General features: G+C 48.3%; 1 protein-coding gene across 2 annotated transcripts; it reads right to left on the reverse strand.

Annotated features, from left to right (window-relative positions):
* Positions 1-622: 622 nt before the first annotated feature.
* On the reverse strand, positions 623-24,481 carry LOC135907164 (uncharacterized). Of its 2 annotated transcripts, XM_065438831.1 has the most exons (9): positions 24,277-24,481; positions 20,568-20,751; positions 17,434-17,519; positions 14,601-14,748; positions 10,628-11,003; positions 8,141-8,433; positions 5,707-5,997; positions 2,364-2,629; positions 623-841 (listed from the first exon to the last, which is right to left on the reverse strand). In XM_065438831.1, the coding sequence occupies exons 1-9, from the start codon at positions 24,426-24,428 to the stop codon at positions 718-720; spliced, it is 1,920 nt and encodes a 639-aa protein (XP_065294903.1). In that variant the 5' UTR covers positions 24,429-24,481; the 3' UTR covers positions 623-717. The 2 variants fall into 2 exon arrangements, with proteins under 2 accessions (XP_065294903.1, XP_065294905.1); XM_065438833.1 differs by lacking the exon at positions 5,707-5,997.
* Between the last annotated feature and the right edge of the window lie 1,434 nt (positions 24,482-25,915).

Here is a 25,915-nt window from a genome sequence, read left to right on the forward strand (position 1 = left end):
ACACAGTGATCCTAGTATCGCACGCGAAGTAACTCTCTATAATTTAGTCCTAACATTTACGAATTGAAGCTGTTCGTAGAGGTTGCAGATATTCAAATTATTTAGCAAAACTGGTCAAGATATAGCCAAAAATACAAAATTGAGAACATTTTGATGTCACCGGCCTTTCTACGGGACTGTTAGCGCAGGAAACACAATAAGTGTGGATACGCTTGAAGTTGTTGTTTCCCATCTGATTCATCAGGAAATCAAGAGAAGTTACGTAAGGGGTGGCTACAAATCTTATTGACTTCCTTCGTGAATACTATTAGACTAGACACCCACCCTCCTCCTTTTCCCAATACGTGTACGTCGCAATGTTTGTCGAACACATTGACAGCACACTCGTTAATCCAGTGAGACATTGTACTAGAAACTGCATTACGATAAGTGAAATAACAACATAGAATGATCAACCATAAAAAGAACCAATGTGTCTTCTGCTCAGTAACCTGATTATCAGTATAATTTTGTTTTGATTTATTCCCGCGCAGTGGGTGACAGATCAGGTTGGACGTGTTTTTCAAGCTTTAACACACATTTTTGCCCGAAAAGTGCTCAGCAATGCATACCGTGCTGGATCTTTATGAACTTTTTCAACATTTATTAAAGGAACAGGAAGATCCACAAAACAGGCTCGTCAGTGCGACGGCGGCATAGACCGCAAACATTAATATATTAAATCTTGCAATCGTTGTCCAAGTTGGTCAAGTTCTCGTGACCGTCCTTGCCGATGAAGCGCGTCTTGCGGAGCTCGCTCAGAGGTAGCCATGGACTGTTGTCGGCCAGCGGGGGCGCAGTGCTTGATGCACACCGAGAAAAACAATGGCATTCGCTGTCAATGGCACATCAAGTCCACTTACACTGCAATCATTTGTCGAAATAATTCCCATCGCCGAAAACCGTGGTATGACTGCCCAATGTATTTGAATAGACGCTGGGCCGTTTCAATGCGACGTGAAGACGTCAATAGCAGTGACACGTTCTTCGGCCTGGAAATCGGCTAACGTACGACGGTCTCGGGTGTCACACTTTTTTTTACAGAAATGCGCATTGATTCCTGCGTTATAACATGCCTTAGTTGGAAGTCACGTGATCGTGAGTGCGCAAGGAAGCGCACTCACGGAAGGAAGGTGAGGGCGCGGCAACGCTGCGAAGCACACGCAAGGAGGTGGGGGAGCAGGTGAGCGCGCGTCTCCTCGTCTAGCCTTGCCGCGCATGCCGTAGAGCGGCTACGCAACCCGCGCACCCTATCTTGGAAGCAGTCGGCGCTAGACCCAAATGTTGGGCAAACCGAGATTACTAGTGGCTTCATGGGCGTTGTCTTCCCGCACGCCTATGGCTGAAGGTCGTGTAATTTAGGTTTCGCAAACACGTTGAAGCGAGAGGTAGCACGAAGCGTTCACTCCCTTCTGGCTGCGCTCTCATCACCCCAGCTTGTGATAGCGAGAGTCCGTGATCATCGAGTGTCCATGTTCGCCTGTGTACGCGTGCCATCACGTCTGTCAAGTGCATTAGTGAGCGAATGTTTACTGCAATTTCTACGCTCGATGCAAATACGAACGTCATTTCGAGCAGTTGTCGAATAATTGGCTATCGCTATCAGCACTTCGCCTTTCGGGTGAAACTGCGACTCTTCTATACTGCGGTAGCGGTATGATGCATCAGCTCGTTTTTCGGGATATTTCTGCGTTTCTTGCGGTTTTTGCGGGTTTTTTTTTCTTCTTAGACTATAGGGTAAGTGACTAGGCGTAGTGGAGGGAGTGACCCCCAAAACGGTAATTTCGATATGGTGACGGTTTGTTTGGGCATGTTGGTAGGACATGAATTCAGCTTTTTGCGCACAAGGCGAGGGCGAAGAAGAGGCTGACACACACGAGTGCAGACTTAAAGCAGTGTTTTATTTTGTAGAAAGAGACTACGTATATAGCAGAATATATGGCGCTCAGCCCTAATTTTCGAGAGATCACTGTCCGGGCTACGATCACTTCCGCGAGATTTCGCATGACTCGGTAGGATGCGTCGGCTTTTACGGTCGACAGCGTTCCTGGTGATGCGCCGAGTTCGCCGTCTTTGCACAGTGCGTGAGCGCCCCAGTGTAAACCTTCACGTGTCCTCCGTGAGTCATGCTACAAACTCGCAAAAGTGGTCGTATCCCGGAGAGTGCGCGCTCCGGAAAAGACCTCCGCTGTTGGTAACTTCAGGGAAGCTCGTTGGACAACCTTGTCGATGCGACAAGTCGTACTCCACGTGTAGTGCTTTCCCGCGTGTTTCGTCGTATCAGTGTGCATAAACATATTTTTCACTGAAATCACACTGCTTACCCGAGGCTGACGAACTGCGCCAACTGTGGGATACCCACGGGCGGATGCAGGAGCCCGCTGGCCGTGGCCGAGTCGAAGAGGTAGTGGTAGCCCTCGACCGCAGCTGTGGCTGCGCGCAGCGTCCAGCACGGAAGTAGGAGCACGAAATTTTCCATGCTGGCAATGTTGAACTGGCTCTTGAGAAACGACTGCACCAAGCTCGGCACGTTGAACACGTTCAGCGTGAAGTCGAGAAGTGCCTCCGACGTGGAAGCATTTCCGTGGCGCTAGGCATTCGAAAAAGGAAACAGACGGAGAATCATTGTCCTTGTCTCTTCGAACGTAAATAAAGCAAGGATGACCGCAGATAACATATTGTTAGGTGCTCTTTGTCCCCCTACCGAAGCAGTTGTAAGCGTGAAATTCATTCGTGATGCCCATGAACTTGGAGGTTCGACTGACAGTATGATTGCAGAACTTCGATAGAGGTGGAACTCTGTTGCCACGACGTCTCCCATTAGTATAGCTGTTGGTAAAAGAAAGTGGGGGGGGGGGGGGGAGAAAACTTGCCATATACAGTTTCTTTCTTTTTTTTAATTTGCTACTTTAAACACTTTTTGAGTGCCCTGAAAGGTTAGACGGATCACGTCACTAACGATTAACTATAAACCGAACTATATTTGCTCGAAAAGCCAAAGCAATCCAATACCTGAATAAATGAATTACCTAACTTCTTAGTTACAAACATTACGGCGCACGTTTTTATATAAAAGACGCGACGAGCGGATGGCGCGTCGCGTCATTGGCTAGCCACAACGTGTTTACATCTGCGTGTACGGTGTGCGCATTCTCGAAGGAAAACTTACTCCGTGGTATTGGCTTAGTCTTAAATACTGGCATCTTTGATAACGTACAGAAACACTTGGCCTTGCGGTACTGTCCTCGCGCTGCAATAATCCGTGGCTGCAAGTGTCGAGCAGCAAACGTGTGATCGTCGCACCCTCCGTTTACAGCAATCATTTCAACTTCGTTGCTGCACACCACAAAATTATTTGGCGTCAATATAAAAGAAATGAACTGGTCACGGCGTAACTTGAATGCGGAGCTTTCGGGACTCCTCGTCGTGGTGTGCTGATCGTTCCGCAATCTTGGTGATACTGCGGAATGTGAATGCGATGGTATGATGATCACTCAGCAGCTGAAAAGAATCTGTCCCCATCATATCGGGAGCCACATTTAATCGTAGGCGTATAGTTGCGAGACTATCGCTTAGCAGTTACGCGATCACCCTTAGCTGAGCCTGAGGTTGACCTTTATTACGTTGTTATGATCCCAATACGTGAAAATCATCCTGCCTCGCAAGTAATTGTGTCACATTTGTGCTTTGCTTCTATGATACATAAGGAAAGCCAGAAATAGAGTATAACATGAGGATAATGTGGCATATCAATCGCTAGATGCAGGACTTAATGACATTGGTTGCCGGCGGCTATCATACTTTGACAACAAATAGCGGTCATTTATAGCCTACGTATAGCCTGAATAAAGAACGCAACATACCAACATTTGCTCTCAAAATAGTATTGTGCAGTCAAGCGTTCGAAGACAGCTTCATGAGTACATGATACCATAACCTAATAACTATTTCGCGTTTCACAAAGAATTAAAAAACAACCACAAAAAGCGGATATTTAAAACATTTCGGCAGCAGCAAAGTAGAGTCTCTATTAAATGCCGCTTTAGTTTTATTGTGCAGATGTAGCGGTGTTTTTGTAGCTAGTGCAAGATTAGCAGAAAATAGGGCATGAGTTAGACAATGCAGCATAAACTCAAAAAGAGTAGGCGAAATGCAAGCCGAACACGGGTTAAACTCAACAAGGAGGCGCCGGAAAAGGAACTTTGTGGCTGAGCAGCCGTATACTGCTGAATAACAGCTCCTGCTTCTATCGCGTGTAATGGGAAAGTTCTGCCTGTTTTGTGCGGAAATGCGGCACTGGAGGTCAATAAATACGCTATCAGTTCACTACAGTCAGCGCATTTCATTAGCAGACAATCGGCTCAAAGCGCTCACAACGAAGCGCCCTCGTGTGCATTTCACTGCGCTTTGAGGACCGCCTATCCACACTAATGCGGTTACGGTGCTGCCACCTATCACTCGATCACGCAGCCAATAGTTGTGTTTAATGTGGTTCTCCTGGCACAAAACATTTATTCCCACATTGCTTTACTGATTGCTCATTTCTGCCATAGTCTGCTTCTTCTACTTGTTATCATTCTAATAAGTTTACTAGTGTTAACAATTTACTAACGTTCACTGCGACAATTCCACTACACACAAACAAATGATAATCATCATAGCACTGGAACAACTCCTATAACCTATATCAGCTCTCATATCAGCTTTGGGATAATCGTCATGGCGCTGGAGCGAGTCATCAACGTATTACACGCTGTATGGTACAGTATTAAGATGTCGATACCATCATTAGCGCATGCAGGTTTAGAAATGTCCTCTTCATGCAATGGGCTGAGCTGAAACTACAGAATGAAGAGGAATTAGATTCGATACCTGCTGGTGCACGCCTCTAATCGACCATGATAACTTTCCCAGTCACATGGGCAAAAAGGCAAGTTTTTAATACACCGGCTGGTCTATTGTGTTTATAAGATCGCTTCTCCCCATAATCAGTAGTTCTGCAAAGAAGCAGGCTTTCAGGTTGCGCCTGCGAAAACTGTTACGACGTGACCAATTACCGTCGCAGATCAGCGTAAAATTGTGGAGAAATCGGCGAAAATTCTTGTCATATCTTGTGAGAACTGTTGTCACTCCATTCGCGAGCGATGCGTTCTTATCGCAAGAAAGAAGCGTCGGTAGACCGGCACAAGTGTTCACCGAAAGAGCTATCCGGGGATCGGAGCCGGTATTTCTCCGCAATGCTCGATTCTTGAACAGATTATACTATTGGCTCAAGACGCGCGACGGCTTCTAAGCATTCAGAGCAGATCTTCAATATCCGCTTGTCCCTGTGCATGTCACATGTTTTAGAATAGTTTTGCCCAGATGATGGATGTTGTTTTCTTTCTCAAAAGCACGTAATAAGCTTTAGACCCGTCTTCGCAAAAGGATCCTACGCTAGAATCGTCCGCAAGAGAAAATTGCAGCCAATTTTATGTTGGTGATATTATTAGCGATAGCCGCTGACCAATGGCAACGGGCAGTTAACGAAAGAAACGCTTTCGTGAATTCGGCCCCTGGTTCATCTTTAGCCGCCGGCTTCGCAGCTCTCGCGGCCGGGGCCAAGACACCAGCGACGCTTGAATGAGCACGCCCTTCCATCCACTACCACAAAAAGCTACGCAGTACCTCCGCGAGCGGTACGATGCGCTTCGCGAAGAAGTCCCGCAGGTAGGCCACGTCCAGTCCCGCGATGACCGTGCGTGTCCGGGCAGCGGGTTTCGTCCGCAGCAACCGGACGTCGACGCGTGGCGCGAACCGCAGCGGCCATTCGGAAAAGCTTCGCGCAGCGCTCACCAGGCGGTCGGCGGTCGCGGCGCGGAAGCAGGGCAGCCACGCCGACACGTTCGCGCCTTTGTCCGCAGTGCCGTTGCAGCCAAGCGCCGAAGCCAGGCTGCGGTACGGCTCGTTCTTGTCCGACTGCGTGCGCATACATGTGGGCAGAACGCGGTGTCGCTCTAAACCGTCGCGTCAAAGCTGCGGACAGTGGGACGCGTCCGCGTCAAAGCCGCTGTGTCATCGCTTTCCTCTGCAGATAGACATGGCAGACGTGTTCGTGCCTCCTTCACGTGGTCCGTATTTTCACTCGGATATACCAGAATTCTTTATTAAGGCTCATAAACACAAATACTTGAACACCCTCCCTTTATATTTTTACTGTATTGAGCATGAAAACTGAATTTACGACCCCATGAAATACATTGTGTTTAAACTGGTGTCCTTTATGCTACAAATGTGCCCAGGCGGCTTGACCAGTCTATACTAGACATGCGGCTCTATAATGTAAAACTATTCCTAATTTGTTTATTCCAATTCTGCTATCAGCCCTCCACGATTGGTCAAAAACTTTTTCGACCACATCCACTTCACCTGCCTGTCACGCGATGTCACGAAAACCGTGATACCTCCCCATCTGATATGATGTGTACACGCTGATTACGCATGATTTGAAAGAAAAAAGAAAAACAGTTATTTCTGATTCGACCCCTTTTCGCCATTAGCCCTCGGCTATTGGTAAAAAGTTTTCGGGCTGAGCCCACTTCACCTGCGTGTAACGCGACGTCACAAAACCGCAAAAACTCACCTCGTAAAAGTGACGTGTACGCGTTAAAGATGCATTAATATTCCGAACGAAACTGAATTTTCTTCTGAATAGCCGCAGGCTGCACCGTTCCGAAAGGAATGAAAGATGGCTGCCGCCGATCGCTCAGGCGCTGGCTACTCCCACCTGCCGGAGAGCACGGGTTTATTTGCGTATAAGAAAGCTTCTTGCATGGCCGTGTAAGGTTTTCGAGCACTTTCGGCACGTTTACGACCTCGTTCTGCCAACTATTCTTTGCTGAGGATACATTTTAGCATCATTCTTAAGCTTCCTTTGCATGCAGCCATGATTTTCGACCAGCCACCGCATGCTATGCAAGGGAAGCGGACCAATCACAGACACCGGCACCACCCTCTTCATCCGCTTATCAAGTTTCAGTGCAGTGGCTCGGCCCCATCGAATCCCTCTCCACTTGAGCGCATTCCTCGCCTCTTGTCAGCCAATTATATAAGACAAGCCACGCAGTGTAGGCTATGTTATTCGTTTTGCAAGCAAACAAAAGTGACCTGCTATGAACGTGGAGAGCGTTTGATTGGTCTGTTCAGACAACCCTGCGGGTAACCGCTCGATGCTTACGTCGGCGGTTAGGCAAATTTGACGTCAGGAGATTGGAATAAACACGTATTGGAATAGTTTTACGTTATAGGGGGCTCTATAACGTAAAAGTATTCCAATATCTTTTAAATCAAGCCTGTTTCTAGCGCTTAAACAATCAAGCGTATTTCTTGCGCTTGAACGCCTCATGTCATGCCCTCGTCCGGCAGCGATGATGGGTGCTTACGTCGTCCCGAAACTTCTGCGATGCGAAGTGCATCGTTCAGACACGAGTGGCTCGTTCATACTCGTTGGGCAACTCTCACGGTGGAAAGCTCATCAAGACGCACTGGGCCGATGCATCGCGGTTCATCTGTGCAGATGGTAACCGCTAAGGAAAACTGAGAACAGTGAGAGCAAACTTCGGCGAGAGAATTGCCATCTGGTGCGACGATTCCGAACGCAGGCTACTGACTTGGCAAGTTAGAAAGCTGCCAGGAAAGTCTTGAAGGCGGCAAAATTATTTTTACTACAACGGTAAGTGCGGCACTTAAAGCCCCACACGCCAGTGAAAGGACCGCGGGTTTAATGCGACATTACAGCGCTCCGCTAACCAGATTGTTTGTTGTCAGTCTATAGTTGCTAATCTGGCCAATCCTTAGACCAGTTCAAGTTGCCAAGATTTTTTTTTTCAATTTTGAGGTAGTTGTTGGGTATTTCGCGCACATATCAGCTCAGCAGTTCATACCTTCATTCATTTACTTAAGTACCAGTGCATCATCAATGATCCCTTGAGTCGGTAATCTGAATCTGAGTATCACACGAAGTGTTACATAGCTGTATAATTTTTTTCAAGGATTTTCACAACGAAGACTATACTACATCATGGTCAGGTACGCCAACGCTATGACAATGTGCACCACTCACCGGATTGAGTGGGAGCGGTGATCCATAGACCATGCCATGGTAGAATGCCCGGAGAGCCGTACCATTGGGCATGCAGCTGGAGGCCATCGACAGCAGGTAGGCACCAGACCCACGCCCTACCAGCACCAGTTGCTTTGAGTCGGCGCCGAAGAACTTGGCGTTGTCGAGCGCCCACTGCACGGCATACACGACGTCATCGACGGCCGGGTCTTGAACCACGCCGGCAACCGGAGACGGGTGCAGAAATCCCAACACGCCTTGCCGATGGTTGGGCGCCATGACGACCACGTTTCCTGCACGCGATGTCCCCCATCGTGTTTATTATGGATTACCACGGCATCTAAACAACGCAGAGACGGACGAACAGCATAACAACAGGGGAATCGTTGCTCTGTGTTCGCGTTCTTTCTTGAGTCATGATGAGTCTACACGGGCACATGACTGTGCTTGCGACAGCCATATAGAAATCCTATATGTGCCATATAGAAATCATATATAGTGTGCCATATAGAAATAAATGCCTATAGCATTATGACAAGGCATAAGAAAGTCACTTGGTTGCGGCTCCTTCGCCATCGAGGGTGGCGCAAATGCCATTGAAAAGAACTGATCGAGTAATCAAATAAGAAACGGTGAGTCTTGTCGTACAGGACCCACAGCTTATATACAGCTCGGAGAGGAAGCGAAGGAATCCGAATGAAAATGACGAAAGCGATTTACGATAACGTTGTCCAGCCATCAATGAACTTTAAACATCGTCGGTGATGCCAGTAAAAAAATGGCTCTTGCTCAGCTAAGGTTAAGCCCAGGATGCGAAGCATACTAGCCTTTATTTTAGTTGTTGAACCACTGTTTAGCCTGGTGCACTGCTGTTGCTTGGCTATATTTGGTTCTGCTAGACGAAGAAACAACTCATGCAGGCGAGCGCACGAGCTGAGACCCGGCTATGTAGCTACGCGGCCGCAAGCGAGCGCACGAGTTGAGCCTCCGCTTGTGCAGCTGTTATGACGTCATATGGTAGCTACGCGGCCGCGCGCGGCGCAGCAAGGAAGAGCGTGGTTGTGAGGCTAGTATGCTTCGCATAAAAAATATGCAGATTCAGTGCACTGGCGGAATTAGTTCAAGTGAAGCTTTGATGGACAGGCAAGGCGCAATGACACATCCCGATAAGAGACGCGCAGCGGACTTGACGGCAAGCACATGGCGCAGAAATCAGCCAGCACGGCAGAGAAACGTGCCACACTGCCACACCCGACCACACCAATGTCTGCGATACAATGCAGGCTGCCGCAAGTTTACGTTTAGCCAGGTAACAACGACAGATATATGCCTGTTATGCATACTGCGCATTACAATTTTACCGACTGGCTACGGGCATGAGCTAGCTACTGAAAGCAAGGAATTGTCTGGCAGAGCTGGAGGTACAAAACAGCTCCTCCGTGTAGTCCCAAATGTCTTGGTTGGCGGAGACCTATCCACCGTGCCATAATCAAGCGAAACTAAATCATCGGCCCTCAGAACCGTATATATACTACTCAGCGGAAGTCACAGTGAGAACGTGAAGCATTACGTGTGAGGGTGCCGTGATTGTAAATCAATGAAATAACTACCCCTAAAACCAGCTCTACTGCTAGAAGCTCAGTTTCCTAAACAGTCACTGACGAAATTGGAATGAAAGTTCCGGGCCTAGCTTTAAACGTCACTCACTCCAAATAGATGAGTAATACTTTTTAATCGGTTACGTCGACGTTAAGCTTGAACAAAATTCTGTTTCGCAACAACACTGTTTACAGGAAGGCCCCTACCGCCACGTCCCAAATGCGATGAACCAGTGGGCTCACGCTCGGAACGAGGCCTACATGTGATGTTCTTATGAGTTTCCATCCTAAAAGTAAGCTGCCCTCCTTGACTAGTTCCTTCATTTGGGCCATCTCGGTAAATGACATTCCGTACTCACTGCGTTCGCCCAACAAATACATTTGTGACGCCCAATTATGACACTCCCTTGTTGTTCTTCACCGTCAGCACAACGGGACAATTAGTTTTAGGCTCAGCAGTACAGCGCGGATAAGCTTACTGTTTCGGTGTCATATGGCTGGTTTGCTTTTACCCGCGCCAAACAGGTAGTCAGGGCCGGTTGGTGACGTACGAAAACGCGTCATATACTACAATGAACACTTCCTTAAACCCGTGTTTCGGTGGACATTAAGTATCAAAGTATCAGAATGTTGTCTTCCTTGCTAACGTGATAGCGTAGCGCGAGATAGTTGTGTTTATTTGTTTTTGTAGCCTTCCTACATTTTTCCCCTTTTTGTAGAGGCATCATTTGGCACAAAAGTGTTCAAAAACTTGCCAGGAAACGGTCCCCATAAGGTTAGAAAAGTGTCTATATCCTGAGTTTTCCACTTCCTTACAGGGACATGAAAAGAACATGGTGACAACGCATTACACACAGTACTCAACGATGCGCCGTCGCGGAACGCTCACCCTTGGCAGCCAGTTGTGGCCAATCGGGGTCGTCGTTGGAGCCCGTCTCGAACCAGCTTCCGGAGACCGCCACCACCAAGGCCCGTCCTCCGCCAGTGCCGTTGCCTCCGGTCGTGGCCGCGGGCATCCATACGTTCACGTGCAGGCAGTCCTCGGAGCCGATCACGCTGCCGTTGCTCCACTGGACGCAAGGAGGCCGCGGCTCGAGGTGTTCGTGAACCGCGCACGGGTCCTGAGGGGGACCCATAGGCAGCGGCACCAAGAATCGGCGAAGGCCCGCCGTGCCGTGGGCGAACGGGACGCCCAAGAAGCGCGTAAGGGCCACGCCGTCCACGGTCACCGTGCGGCCGACTAGACGACCTCCCTTCGTAGCCAGCTGCACGCAAGATGATGCCGTTGCACGGATGTGATTAGGGACCGACCTTCGTTTAGGTGCTTGCATGAGCCTGAGACGATAGTTAGAGAAAGGAATGTATATGAGTAGTGATACTAAATATCTAGCATCGTCAAAAAGGCAGCTCTACCACATTCGCCACACTGTCTTGGAGATTCCATTGAAACAAAAGCATGCAATGCAAACTGGCTAGTTGGTATTATTCCATAGTTGGGACTACCGCAAAGAGGAATACAAGACGAGAGAAAGACGGGACAGACAGAAGTGCTAACTTTCAACTAAATTTATTGGAACGCAGGCTGACGTTAAATATGAACTCAGTTATTACATCGTCAAAAGTGTAAAAAGAGCAAAGAAGCGTACATATGAAAAAAAAAAACTTTGGGGAAAATTATGGAGTTGAGCGACCACGAATTATGGACCACGTGTCGACACACCAGAATAGCATCACTGCGTGTAGTTAGACAAGATCACATGCGCGTAGGCTCAAGAAAATGCAATTATTTTCTTAAACGTGCGCCAACCATGGGCAAATAGAGGGCTGCCTCAGTGAATTCCTGGGAGAGAGCCGGGCTACTAAGGGGGTGAAAGGTGCGGATGGACATTTAATGGATCGTCGCCACGAGCGCGACTGGCTTCCATACTTTTTTATTACATGGTTGTGTTACATTGTGACTCGGCACCCTCCACAATCAGCCGATACTCGCTTTGTTTTCGAGAGCGATGCAATAAACCCGGGTTTATTGCAATAAACAAAAAAAAGTTGTCAGCGTGCTGTCAATTTTATTGACAGAAAGATGATCGAATTTTTTTAGGTAATACATGCCGATAAAGTAAATCCAAGCATGTTTATGAAAAATTGGAGGACGCTTAAGCTTCTCCTTCAAGAGTGGAACGCGATAGCGTTATCGTACCCCGTTCGCACCACCTACTCATTCGCGACGCGCCATGAAGGCGGACGCGATCATGGGGCTGACGCCTCGATGGAATCGTCCTCTATCTTGCTTAGGAGCACCACGCAGACGCATGACTCCTCGCCAGCAGCACGGCACACATCGCAGGGGACGTTTTCCCACCAGACGCGCTACGGCGCAGCGATCACGTCAGAGGCGTCCCGCATCGGACGCTGCACCTAAGAATCGCGCTGTGAGCGGAAAGAGGAGCCGCGTCGCCTAAACACGAGGGTTCGAGTGACGCATGCTGGAAGTTGGAAGCGGAGAGAGCGAGAAAACTTATTAAGCGCAATGTTATTGTGGCATCCTCGCACCGGTCCCCGCACGGTCCCAATGCGCTCAAACGAGACGAAGGGGAGAAGCAGGCGAGCGGCGCACCACCTGTCGCGGCAGCGCCGTACATTGTGAGGAGGCGGTCTTCTGTGTTCCCCGCAAGATGGCTCTGCGTGTGCGCCAAGCGCAGAAGAAATGTAGCGGAAACGTACTCCGCTACTCGTTTAACTGCGACCTCTGTAATTTATATGCTCATAATTACCGATATACATCGCAGTATAACTTTCTACGGCACGTTTCTAAGGCAACACCGCATTCACTAGAGGCGCTTTTGTCTCGCTTTGAACCATCGAACCCCTACCAGAGTGGTAGCGTTTCCGTCTCGCATTCCGGCGACTCTGGTTCGATTCCCACCCAGCCCATCATGCAAGTTGTTTTTATTTATGAATTGCCCTCCGGGATTTTTCGCTCATGGCCAACGCCGCCGACACCGACGACACCGGCTGTTCAGCGACACGAGCTCCTTAACGCTGTCGCGTTAAAATATCGGTGTACATATCGGTAGGTTGCTATTGAAATTCAGGCGTGGAATTTATCCTAAGCTGGCCGCTGCGAACAAGACCTTTTTTCTAGCGTTCGCCCAACCCGAAAATTCCCTAGGAGAAAATGTGAAAACTTTTTTGCTGGCTATTCTGGCCTCTCTTGCGCCTCAAAACGTGCCTTTGCCAAGGTACTAAAGAGGAGGACGCGCTTTACTTCGACGGCCGCGTAAACTTCCGTCCAAACGGGATCACAGTAGCGGATGCAGAGTCTGTAATGTCGAAGAGCCAGTTTTTGTCGTCACTGATTGGCTCGTGTAGCAGGGGCGCGCGCAATTAAGGCTTGTCGTTCACAGCGTGTATTCTGCGCACAGTCACAGGCAGGGTCGTCGGCGGCGGGAAGAGCACGTGCCACATGGGCACGTTCAGCGCATGTGCCAACCAGCCATGAACAAGAACTTCATTATAGCGTGTTATTGAATTTATAACACTGAACAAATTTGGGACCACTAAAGCGGCATCCCCGCATTGCGCGTTTGCGCATCTGCGCAATGGTGCGTCGGCATATGGGTCGATGGCAGCCGTCAAGCCACTGTCGCAATGCAGGACTCCTCATCGCGTAAACAACACGGGAACACGGGCTCTGCCTGAGAACACCTGATGAGCGGTATAAGTCAATGCCAGTGTCATGGGCACTCAGGCAGACGAGACAGGATGAAACCGCATAAACGCAGCGCTGCAACCCGGTAAGAAATTACATAGTTTCGTTCTCTGCGCGCAAGCGTGGGAGCAAGCAGACGAAACAGAAGTACATCTCGCTACGCTGCAAAGCAAAACAAGAACACTTAGAAGTTCGGTGTCTATGTTTTATTATTTCTCTAAACTTCAATTGGTCTACGTAAGCAACATATTAAATAACTTAGGTTGCCTTGAATAATTCTCGAAATCACGTGTCACTGCGAGTGACGTCAAAGCATTGCCATGTACGTAGGCGCTTTTGTACGACTGACGTCGACTCTCCGACTGGGAGCGCGGCGCCCACGAGAAGAGCAAACGGCGTTTGGTAATATAAGCTCGTTTCGCGGCGCGCAGGCATGTAATACTTAGCAGACACGATCGTTGGCGTACATTGTATACACTGCACTTGTCGGCTCAATATGGCCAGGCCTGGCAAGGGGTCCTTTAAAGATGCAAAACCAACGCACTTCATGCAGCCACCGGTGCACCTGAAATGTGAGCGTAGACGAACGCCAGCAACACTCTGCTAAGACTGCCCGTTGGATGACGTGAGCTTGACGTTTCACTGCCCGTTCCGTCCGGAGCAGTGCATGCACAGTGCAGCTCAAGAGAAACGCTAACGTCCTTAGAGCGGTGTGCGCCCAACATTGACGCCAGCAGCCGCAGCCAAAACCCTGCGCTGGCTTCGGCAGGGCTAACTGATAAGAGCGTGACGGTGCATTCATTTGGATTCGTCGTTTTTGAAGCAAAATCCAGTGCACGGCGCATGAAGCCTGCCAACCTTCCACGAGCTAGACGCATATGCACCAACGATTGCACGACTGCGACGAAGCGAATGCGCCTAGAGCATAGTCCACCTGGATTGTCGCTTTAATTGCATCCTCAATAACAACAGCGTCTGCAACGTTGAACAAGAGACATGGCGGGGTCTTCCATTTCATTTAGTTTCGTTTCTTGACTTGGACACTGTCATTGTTGTTTGTCAAAAATGAAGTTCATCTGTCTGGTGCCATCTTCCTACGCTCTGAAATCTTGATTAGGCGAAGGCTTCATCATTCGAGGCTAGTTTAACGCACCAGAACGGTGTCCTCAGCGAGAGGCTTGTCGGGTGGCGGGCAAACGTGTTGGACGTCCGGCGGTGTCGCCCCGAGCATGATACCCACCAGCGCCAGTGCGACACCAATCATGATCAAGGCGGTGGTCACCACAGTCGCCAGGAATGCCCTGCACCCGAAGTGAACATTATTCACACGGCGAATGAATGACAACGAAATGTGACTCCAAGCATTGAGCAACCATATTTTCGCTAGAAACAATGCAGTCGATCTATCAAAAAAAAAAAAAAAGGATGGGATAGGCTATATTCGGGACAGAGCTGCAGTCGGGTACGCGAAATGTCTGTGGTGCAGACAAGATTCGAAAAAAAAATAAAAGCCGCATATTTAGCTCATTGGTCACCATTCGGTGCAAAACTATGACATACGTGTACATGCATAGCATTGACAAACGAAAGAAAAAAACGATGTTTTCCGGGCAGTGACCAAACGGCTTTCAAATTTTCAGAAATAAAAAGCAATTTTACCGCTTTTGAATAAGGTTGAACCCTATAGAAATGCTCAATTCGCGGTCTGTGGTCGAACCTACCACCTCCTGCTCCGAAGCGGAATGCCATAACCACTGAGCCTTCGTGCCAGTTAAGGACCTCGTACCGAACTCGTTATGTTTGTCACGTATACGATCGTAGTATCCGGGCAACTGTCGTCGTACTTTGTCTAGCCAGCTGCCACTGTTTTGGCTGGTACTTAACGATTTCTTTGAAATAAATCATTACTTGCTTTGCTTGTGTTTTCCTCTCTAAAAGAAAATCGAAAAGTACACTGCTTTTAGATTAAATTGCCGAGGCTCAGCGTACTGCACAGAGGGAGCGGTTGCTAGGCACACCAGCGAGTAGGTATATTTTAGAGTGAATTGAAGAATCGGTGGCTATGTCGCACGACAGGACTCCCCTACACTAGTTGAACGTGAACCTTAGAGCGAATATCATGGTTCGTCCGTTTCCGCGAAATGTGCACCCCGTGCATAATGTAGGGAGGCGTGTGGCGAGAGCGAGGGCTTTGTTGCGAGAGGCAAAGGATCAGGAGGAGGAGTCTGCGTTTGTTGACGCCGCATGGATTAATGGTAAAAATGCTTATTCGGTGGTGGTGGTAGATGGCAAAGGGAGCGTTAAAAAAATGGCTGTGGCTTAGGTAAGGTTAAGCCCAGGATGCGAAGCATACTAGCCTTTATTTTAGTTGTTGAACCACTGTTTAGCCTGGTGAACTGCTGTTGCTTGGCTATATTTGGTTCGGCTAGACGAAGAAACAACTCATGCATTACTGCCTCGCCTTCAAGAGTGGAACGCGACAGCGTTCCCGTCGACCCGCCAAGGGGTGTAAGGCAATGGGCTACAGGGCAGCTACTACGCGCCCCGCATTGGACGCGGTGAGCGTCGAGCAAAGCAGCGTTCGGCGCGGCAACGAAATGTGCGCCTGAGCAAGAGACGCACGCCTTAGAAACAGCTCGTTTCTAAGGCAACACCGCATTCACTAGAGGCGCTTTTGTACCGCTTTGAAGCATCGTACTCGTGGCTCAGTGGTAGCGTCTCCGTCCCACACTCCGGAGACCCTGGTTCGATTCCCACCCAGCCCGTCTTGCAAGAGTTGAGCCAAAGCCACTTCTCCTCTGTCGTGACGTCACGGTGTCACGTGGTTTCATGGCGACACCGCCGCGCCTGAGGAGCTGGGTTGAGCTCTCGTAATATGCTTCGCATAAAATGCCGCTTCAATTTATACCAAAGATCCGGGGGTTGCCGAACAGGTGGCTATTCCTCTAACACTAATTGATTCAAGAAGAGTTTTGGTGTTTAGGGACTCGCGATCTGCGATTAAAGCCTTCTCGAGAGGACCTGTTGCGGAACCGGCTAACAGACTGCTGCAGGGTAGGGATATCAATTCGCACACAGTTACTTAGTTTCCGGCGCATATGGGGACAGTGGAGGGAACCCCGCGGAACCTCAACGAGGTGGCGCACAAGGAGGCACGGGGATTAGTGTGCCGTGTACTCTCTGAAGGGGCTGGATCTCCTGCTCCTGAGTACAGGGACCAACTGTTAACCTGCAATGAAATCACCAAGTACTATTACTTAGGACGCAGGGCATTCCCCCTGCCACATTCTAAATTAAGTATGCCACAGGCGGTTACATTAAGGCTTCTGCAGACACGAACGTACCCTAACCGGGTCATCATGAATAAAATTAATCCGGATTGCGGGGTTTCAGTACATTGTAGTAAGTGTGGGGGTTTGCTCGATTTAGAACATATGCTTTGGCGCTGCTTGGCGTTGGCCGGTGATAGTTCTCGAGGTGAACAGTGGTGGCAGCGGATGCTGCACAGTGAAGTGTTGGCGGACCAACTCAGGGCTGTCCAGAGGGCCCATGTGACGGCAGAGGGGCTCGGCCTCTCTCTACCGACGTGGGAGCGGCCCGCATCAGTCCCAGACTGATCCCTCAGGACCTAAATAAAGTTCTTCATACCATACCATAGTGCTTTTTAGAGGTCTTTGAGCATACATCTTGCCGAGAGAACGCACAGGTCGGTCGCGTTAGTGTTTTGAGCTTGGTATTGTGTTTCTTTTGCATGCTGTACTGATCGATGCACGTCTTAGTTATACCGCAGTTTCGTTATTGTGCGAAGCCAGTATTTTCATTAAGATTCTATTCGTGCTGCAGTCATCCTGAAATAGCACACGTTTACACCTGTGCTGGTTGATCGCATGATTGGACCACGTCTTGTCTGTAGCGCGCGTCCAGCGTCTGTCAACGCTCCGGACCGGCCCTGATTGGACTTGGAGTGCCTCTCCTGGTCGACTCACCTATCGTGTTTTCTTTCGCCGGTTGGCGGGGCAACGTGAACTTTTGTCGCCGATGGCCCAGTTCTCGCTGGAGGAGGACGCTGCATCTTAAAAAAAAGGGTGCGAGGCATAAGACGCATTGTCGAAGCAGTAAACGAATGTGACACATATTCAAGCCTTTCGCAGCGTTCAGAACTATGGAGTCATGAGCAGCTTCACCTACAGATTTCAGCGTTCACTTTCTTGTTATTAGTAAGTCTGCCCAAACTTCGTTTTAGGTATGTTAATTTGCGGGACGCTCTGATTCGGCGTCGCGTCGATTCGCTCGTGGCTTCGCTATGATCATTATTACCGACTCCCGGCCATCAAACATACCGCTTTCTAATACCTAATTACGCCATTTGGTATTATCTCGTGACATTCAGTACATATGCTTCGTGCTTCCGGGTCACCGACATCCGAACCGTAACTCACTTCCAGATGTAATCTCGTACCGAGTTCTGTTCGCGAAATGAATGAATAGAATTTATTGATAGGAAAGACAGAGAGGTCGACCTGAGCTAGTGCACTCTAGTCTGCTACTCTGCACTGGGGAAGAGGGAAGGGAAGTCAAAGTATTGGGATGGATGATGATGATAAGAGAAGTGGTGAGTGCTTATGTACATGAGACAGTTGCCTCGCTAGAGCCGCTCGTCGAGCTTGGTGTCCTGTAGGAACTTCAATAATACTTTTGTTGCACGCATTGAAATTGCAGTGTCAGGCCATGGGCCGAGGACAGCTTCCTCCGACAGTAGTTGTCTGCCAACGCTGGCTAGGAAACTGTCTAACGTCCTTCGCTCCAGCATGTATGCTGGGCAGCCGCACAGTGCGTGTTGCAGTGTTTCGGGCAAAAGACGACCACTCAAAGTTGGCAAAACGAGCGTGATATTGCATTACTTATGTTGCTTGCACACCATGCATTTTTTGTGGAAAGTGCACTGTACATTGTGTACAGAGAATGCGAGCAGGCGTTGTGTCAGCGCTTATCATGTACTTGTCGCAAACACGCTTGGAGTAATCAGTAATCAAATTTCGTCGCCCAAAATTTGTGTGATTTGCTTAATTGAGGAGCGTTACCAGTCACGGTACGCCAAAGTTCTACGTAGGAAAAACGGCTCAAATAAACTTATTTGGAATCAAGTATGCCTGCAACGTGCTATCCTTCCGTAAGCTGTGTTCTTATAGATGAATATAATAAATAAGAGAACGCCACTTACAGTCATCACGAATAACTTATTGGGGAAAATGGTGAGTGCCGAGCCATTCTTTGTTTCAGCTATCCAAGGCTAAGAATAGCACCATCATTCAGCAACTTAACACCTGAGAAGAATTACTTGCACATATAGTTATTATCAATAATTATTTAGATGGGATGTACTAAATTACATGCCTGTTAAAACACTGCAATACCGAACACCGAAAAAATCATCAGTCATATGATGCTTCCGGAATCCCTGCGACATTCTAGACCGTAATGTACTATAAATCGGAAATAGGCCCGTGCAAGGTGCGATATGAGGGGCTTAATGTATTCACGCTCATTACTGCACGCGTTGCATGTCGCATCTTGATCATAACAACGAAATGATAGATGCCGCGGTAAATAAGAATGTAATCTCTGGAGTCGCATGTGTAGTAACATCTATCTCTTAACCTCTGACTTAGTCAATGACCGCAATTCTTTTTAGTTGACCACATCTCTATCATTTTTGTTTCAGTAAGCACAAAGCATGGCGACGTAAGTAACCCTTCTCAGTTGTCATCAAGATCAGTAACCACTCGCCACATAATGCAACCTGTAATTTATAGAGTTTCTGCAGGTCGTCGCACTTTGAGCCACTTCTCTCGGACGGCCACGACTTCACGTGCCCACAGTTTTGAGCGCTACGCCATCTGAACACCTATAGTGGCAATTATCTCCTTTGGAGAAATGCTTTTTCGAATATTTCCATACAGTTTTGTTCTCCGCGGTGAATAATATCCAATCTCCATGAGAATCACTGTGGTGGTTCAGTATAGTTTTGGCTTTCTGATCCAGAAAGCGACACAGTGAGTTCGATTTCCACCACGTAGACCAGCATTCCGGATAAGACTGGTTGCGAAAACAACTTGTCTTATGATGCATTAGGTTAAAGAACAGCAGGCCTTCAGACTGATCCAGAGCTTGTAACTGCGACATCCCCAATAATGCACATTGCAGGTATGGGACAGTCAGGGCACATAATTTTAGCTATTACGAGGAAGCGAAAAGAGAGTACCCTGTGAGAATGAATTACAGGCATAAAAAGGACTTATACAGAAAACAACAATTACTGCAGAAAGACAAGTTGTCAACACTTCATTTGCAATTAGGCTGCACAGGAGTGTAGAATGAGGTAAGAAATAACGAAGCGGACACAAATTTGAATTTGCGTCCGCACAATTTTACCAATGGCTCGGGTAATTCTATGAAGGCTCGCACACTTCGAAAAAAACAAGAAAAGTCGCAGTTTCGCCCAAGAGGCGAAGCATCGACTGCGATGGCAAATTAGTAGACAGCCACACGAAGTAACGATAGTAGTTTTGTCGGCAGTGTAAAATTGTGAACACTCGCTTACTAACTAAATCAACAAGCATAACGTCAGGACGCACATGCAAGCATGCACACGTCACCCTCGATGAGCGCGGACAGGCGCTGTCACTGAAACGATAGCGTGAGGAAGCGCGCACAGCAGCAGTGAGCGAAGTGACCTTCGTGCTGCCTATCGCTTCAGAGCAAACTGAGTGGCGAGAACACAGCGCACGCAAATCTACGAGCCGTCGGCCCACCCAGACTCTGTCTCCAAAGCATATATCTTTCCATATAAGGACAGCGCGACCACGCACGGCCATGCGTTGCTGTTGAAGTACAACGATCCCTCCTCCTACCTCCCCACCCCCCGGTTCCTTGCACTCAAGGGAAGACGGCGCGCTTCCTCGCACGCTTTCACTCGCACATGCAGCATGCGGTACGCGGCGACGATGTTGTCGCCCCTGAGCTTTATGCGGAACACGACGGTGACGGCGACGGCAAAAATGCGCCTGGATTGCCCATATATTTGCTACCGCAATACGAGACCTCAGCAAACGGTGCTCACTTTAGCCTCGGGAGGCTTCGGTGCATCCTGTGTGGTAGAGGTGTGGGACGGCAGCGCCGCGGTGGAAGCAGGGGCCGCTTCTGGAGGCTTTTGAGATTCTGGCGCCCCCTTGTCTGAGCTTTTGCTCGAGTGCGTCCCAGTCTTGCTGGAGCTCGGCGTCTGCGACGCGGCAGAGTCGACGCTCCTGGGAAAAGCAAACGCAAGCGGCATCTGTCAGAATGCATCGCTTGCAACGAACGCTACAGATAGTATGCTAGAATACATAGAGCGAATTTTTCAAAACCGTATAGTATAGAGACGAATGCAATGTAGGAAGAGGGAGAAGCCTGTTGCCATGTTGCTAACAGTTCGCTTTTGCTATTTCGACTATCAAAATTTTGTATTGTTGTAAAGTTATGATTAGTTAGGATTAACTATGTAACCTTTGAAAAATAATTGTTTTGACGAGATTATGCGAGAAACTTGCCATGTTTTTATAGAAAGCAACGTATTGAATTGCTTGCACCGCACTACCACCTGCCTACGATGCAAGATACAAATTCCATGACAGCATTTTCAATCCCAATTTAAATAACTTTTTCCGCGAAGTATTAGACAAAACAAAGGAATATTTCAAATCTTAATGAATGAACTGTCCCTAATTGTACAGGAAACACGATATATGCGCAGATCGGAATTCAGGCTCGCATACTGTAGTAGTCTCATAGTCATACATACCGGAACGTTTGTGAACAAAAAGATTCCGTGTTAGCTCGGAGGATACCACGTACAAAAATGGCGGGCTGGATCGAGAAAGTGACGTCCGTCAAGCGCTGCCATTTAATCTTTGCAGAAAACAGGCGCAGTTATGCCTTGGTTCGATCCCTGCGTAAAGATTTACTTGTCTTGCTGTATAACTTTAGAAATGCAAGTATGCACAATGTATTGATCGTCAGTAGACGTTAAACAGTTTTAGTTTGTTAATACACTACTTATTAGACAAAGCTCCGCACGTTAGCTATAGATGACATCTTTAACATTTTTCTGCTTTTTTTGTTGATGTGTTTCATACAGTGTCCCGAACACCTTGTTTACAAACGGCCTATAGACATCTGTGGAGGAAAGTGTACGCCCACAATTCTGCAGGCTGTCATTGGAATATCTATAGACTCCATGAAATACAGCCCATAGTCTTCCTATCGATCGTATCAATGTGTTTGGGCAAGAGTATACAGACGCCAGTAGTGCTCACTCCGAACATTTGAAATGTTGAGTGCGGAAAATTTTCAACCGACAAATTTTCAAAGGGCAGTCTGGTGCCACTTCAATGGAAGCCGCAAACACGCCCGTTCTGCCAGTACTTAAATGAGGGCCGCTACGTGGAGTCGGCTAAAGCATTTTATTCTTTGTAAAAACTAATTTGTGACATTGCAAGTTGAATATTTGCAACAGGAAACTGCGTTACAAATGCAGCAGTTTGCACGGTTTATGCATGCACTCAGAGAATCATTCATCTGTTTATGAATATATGATTGCGTGGAAATTTATAAATTTAGCGCGCAATAATGTAATCAGCACGAACGCTTCAAGTGAAGCGCGAAGCTTCGACAAAAGCGTATTCTGCCCATAATTATCATACCAACTCATTGATTGATTGGTTGAAAACTTTATTGTTCCACCGAGCTGGGGTGCCCGCCTCTTAACCTACTCGTAGGTGGGGGGGGGGGGGGGGGGGTAGGACGAAGCAGTTCCCGCGCGTTGAGGACGGTGACTCTTCACGGTCTCAACGGCCAGGCGGATTGCTCGACGCTGGTCGTCTTCAGCCTCGCTCTGGAGCAAGGCCTCCCAGGCTTCTCTACTGTCAACGTTTTCCTTGGCCCCTGGGGAGCCAGCACACTCCCTTATTATATGGTCTAGCGTACCTTTTTGCTTACAAATTTTGCAGAGGGCATCGTTATAGTCCCTCGTCTGTTTTAAGTAGATCCAATGTGGTGATGTATAATTGTTTCCCTAAGGAGTAGGATGAAGAGCCCGCATTTTGAAGCATCATTAAATAGTCAAAAGAGACCCCATTCCCTCCTCCCTCTCTCCCTCCCGAATCCCCATAAGACGCAGCTAACCAATTCTAGGTGGTGGTGGTGGTGGTAGTGATGTTGAAGCAGGCGCGGTTAGCCTGGCATACATAGCCGGCAATTGTTCCGCCTGATCCTCTACAGAATCAGAACGGACATTGTGTCTTTCTATGTCATGCGCGCTATAAAGTAAAGCTATTCCAAACTTTTTTCATTCCGTTTCTGCAATCAGCTAGTCCTCCACGATTGGTCAAAAATGGTTCGGCCTATCCCAACTTCACCTATCTCTCACGCGACGTCACGAAAACCGTATATCACGAGTACATACTGATTACGTATAATTAGACCGAACAAAAGAAAAATATTATTTCCTATTGCACACCTTTTTCGCCATCAGACCACCGCTATTGGTCAAAATATTTCGGGCTGCCCCACTTCGTCTTTCTGTCACGCGACGTCACAAACTTCAAGAAGTCGCCACGCCAAAGTGACGTTTAGGCCTTGAACACGCATAATATGCAGAACAAACCAATTTTTTTCACAGAATAGCCCGAGACTACTCCGTTCCCAAAGGAATAGATGTCTATCCATTGATTGCTCTGACACTGGTTACTCGAGCGGGTGGAGAGAAAGAATTCGTTCCCGGTTTTTTTTTTCGTTTTTTTTGCGTGGCCGCATAACGCTATTAAGGTGTTTTAAACATGTATACGACATTGCTCCGCCAACTTTTCTTTGCCAAGGATCTGTTTTAGTGGCATTATTTAAGCTTCCATTCCACGCCACCGCGATTTTCGACCAGCCACTGCAAGCTGAGCACTCGGGAGCAATCGCAGACGCCGTCTATCCTCCTCATCTCGGTTACGTGTACTTTCACTACGCTAGCTCGTCCCTAACAAAACCTTTTACACTTCTGCGTTCTCCTAGCCTCTAGTCAGCCAATTAGATAGGAAAAAATTTTGTCAACGTAGGCAGTGCTATTCACTTTGAAATGAAACAAAAAAGGGCCTATAAACGAGGAGAGCGTTTGATAGGGGGGTTCAAATAACGCTTGACGTCAGAAGTTCCACATCAGCAGATTGGCATAAAAAGAGATTGGAATAGTATTGCGTTACAGGGCCCCATTTTCGCAAAATACACCCGAAAGGAAAAATAAGAGACATATTGAACATGCAGGCTGTGCCTGCGTATGTTTACCTTCCGAATCTGTCGCTCGTTCGCTCGGGATGAATAACTAGCGGAGCGCTCAGCAGGATGGATGGATGGAATAACTTTAATTATAGGTCCTGCGAGCTACAGGGCGCAAGGTCCCATAGAGCGGGCTACTGCCACGTTGGGACCGGGAGCTGTAACTCCCTCCATGGCCGCGTAGGAGGGTTAGGTCTCGTGGGCCCCTGTGACCCATCTCACTGAGATTGCGAGGGGCGTCCTCGATCTCTCCGAGGTGTGCCGGGAACCAGCAGATGGTGTGATGCTGCAGCGGTGCGGATCTATTGATTATTTGTAATGCTTGGCTTGCAACTGCTCCTTTCTGGAAGGCTTTGACGGCCGAGCGTGAATCGCTGCATACGTGGGTGGTGGTCGGGTCTGTGAGCGCGAGTGCGATGGTGACCTGTTATGTTAGCTCGGCAGGACAACCGCTTAGGACTATCGCGACTCACTTTCCCGTTCCATCGTCGCTGGACGACGTGCCCCGACGCTTGCCGTCCCGCGGCTTGTGTCTCCTGGGGCTTTTCCGGCTTTTGGTCTCCGTGTGCTCCTCCGCCTGCGCCGGCATCGAAGTTTCGCCACCAGGTTTCTTCGCAGAATCCATGGCTTAAAAGAACAGTCGTGTGGATCAGAGAGGTCCAGTGCCGATTTACAACGCTGAAAACGATGATGATGACTGTGACCTCAGTAACCGTGGCCTATACCCACTGTGGGCGAAAGACAAACGGTCGGGAGAGCGCCTTTTACTTTATGTTTTTTTACTTTTCTTTATTATTTTTCGGGTTGTTTCGTCCTTTCGTTCACTGCCTCCAGGTGACCAGGTCGTCCATCCAGCGCGTCGTTTCTCCCGCCTAACGCTTCCTAACGCTGTTTAACAACCACTTGTCCGTTCAACTACATATCATCGTTCCTCTTTGCGCACACAACAAGCGAATGAATTACTCGACTTTCTAACATCACCCTCACTATCGCTGTTTGTCGTTTCAACACTGACATTGAAAGAAGATTTCTCAAGTCCCACTGCCTAAAGTGACCAGCCATATTTCCTTGTGCCTACCTATCATGTAATGTCCCGTTTCTAGGTAGATTTCAGGCATGAACAAATTAATTAAGCAATTAATAATGCCGTCGGTGGCGTAAAGGTGGGCAGCATTGTGCGTTGAGAAACGAAACACTCCACGGCCACGATGAGCATCACTCACGCCAGCATTATTTTTTTTTTCATGTCTGGGTGGGTCTGCGAAGTGGAATGGCAAGGTTGTGAAAATGCACACGCATTTCAACATCTTTGAGGCGGCAGCGCGGTGATTGTCACATGATGATTAAGCGCGCGCACGTGGAGGGTGGCGTTGAGAGGACACCTTTTGCTGTTCCCGCTTCTTTTCGATCATTGCTACGACGCCAGACTCTCTTAAACAAATGTGCACCCTTTGGGCTGTATATTTGCCACACAGTGATATCGTCATCTGTCTTATTTGCGTTTCCTTTCTTGAAAACGCTGCGCTCATTACTTTCCTGTCGAGAATGCTCTGTCGACAGGAAAGTAGCCAGCGCAGCGTTTTCAAGAAACGAAATGCGGGCAAGACAGACGAAGATTATCGTTGCGTGGCAAATATACACCCCAAAGGTTGTAAACATTTTTTAGAGTGTAAGACTGCACATTCTTGCACTCTTAAGCAAAATTACATCCTTTTGCCACACAACGATAATCGTCATCTGTCTTGTCCGCATTTCCTTTCTTTAACGCGGCGAGTCCGGTACTTTCCAGCAACGAACGGCATGCGCATTATCAGCCTGACAGAGCATTCCCGACAGGAAAGTAGCCGGCGCGGCATTTTCAAGAAAGGAAGCGCAAGCAAGGCAGATGACGATTATTGTCGTGTGGCAGAGATACACCCCGAAGGGTGTAGTTATGTCTTCTTCGGCCATGCTGTGCCCATGCTTTTCAGGTGGAGATTCTTGTGTACTTTATCCGTCCATTGATTTTTATCCATGTTCCTGAGCCTTTCTTTAAACTAATTTTTTCTCTGCACTTCTCTGACTTCAAAAGAGACCCAACCCATGTCACCTTGCACTGCCTCATTTGCGGTT

The sequence above is a fragment of the Dermacentor albipictus genome, chromosome 4 (genome assembly GCF_038994185.2).
Source record: "Dermacentor albipictus isolate Rhodes 1998 colony chromosome 4, USDA_Dalb.pri_finalv2, whole genome shotgun sequence".
In the NCBI taxonomy this organism is placed as follows: Eukaryota; Metazoa; Arthropoda; class Arachnida; order Ixodida; family Ixodidae; genus Dermacentor; species Dermacentor albipictus.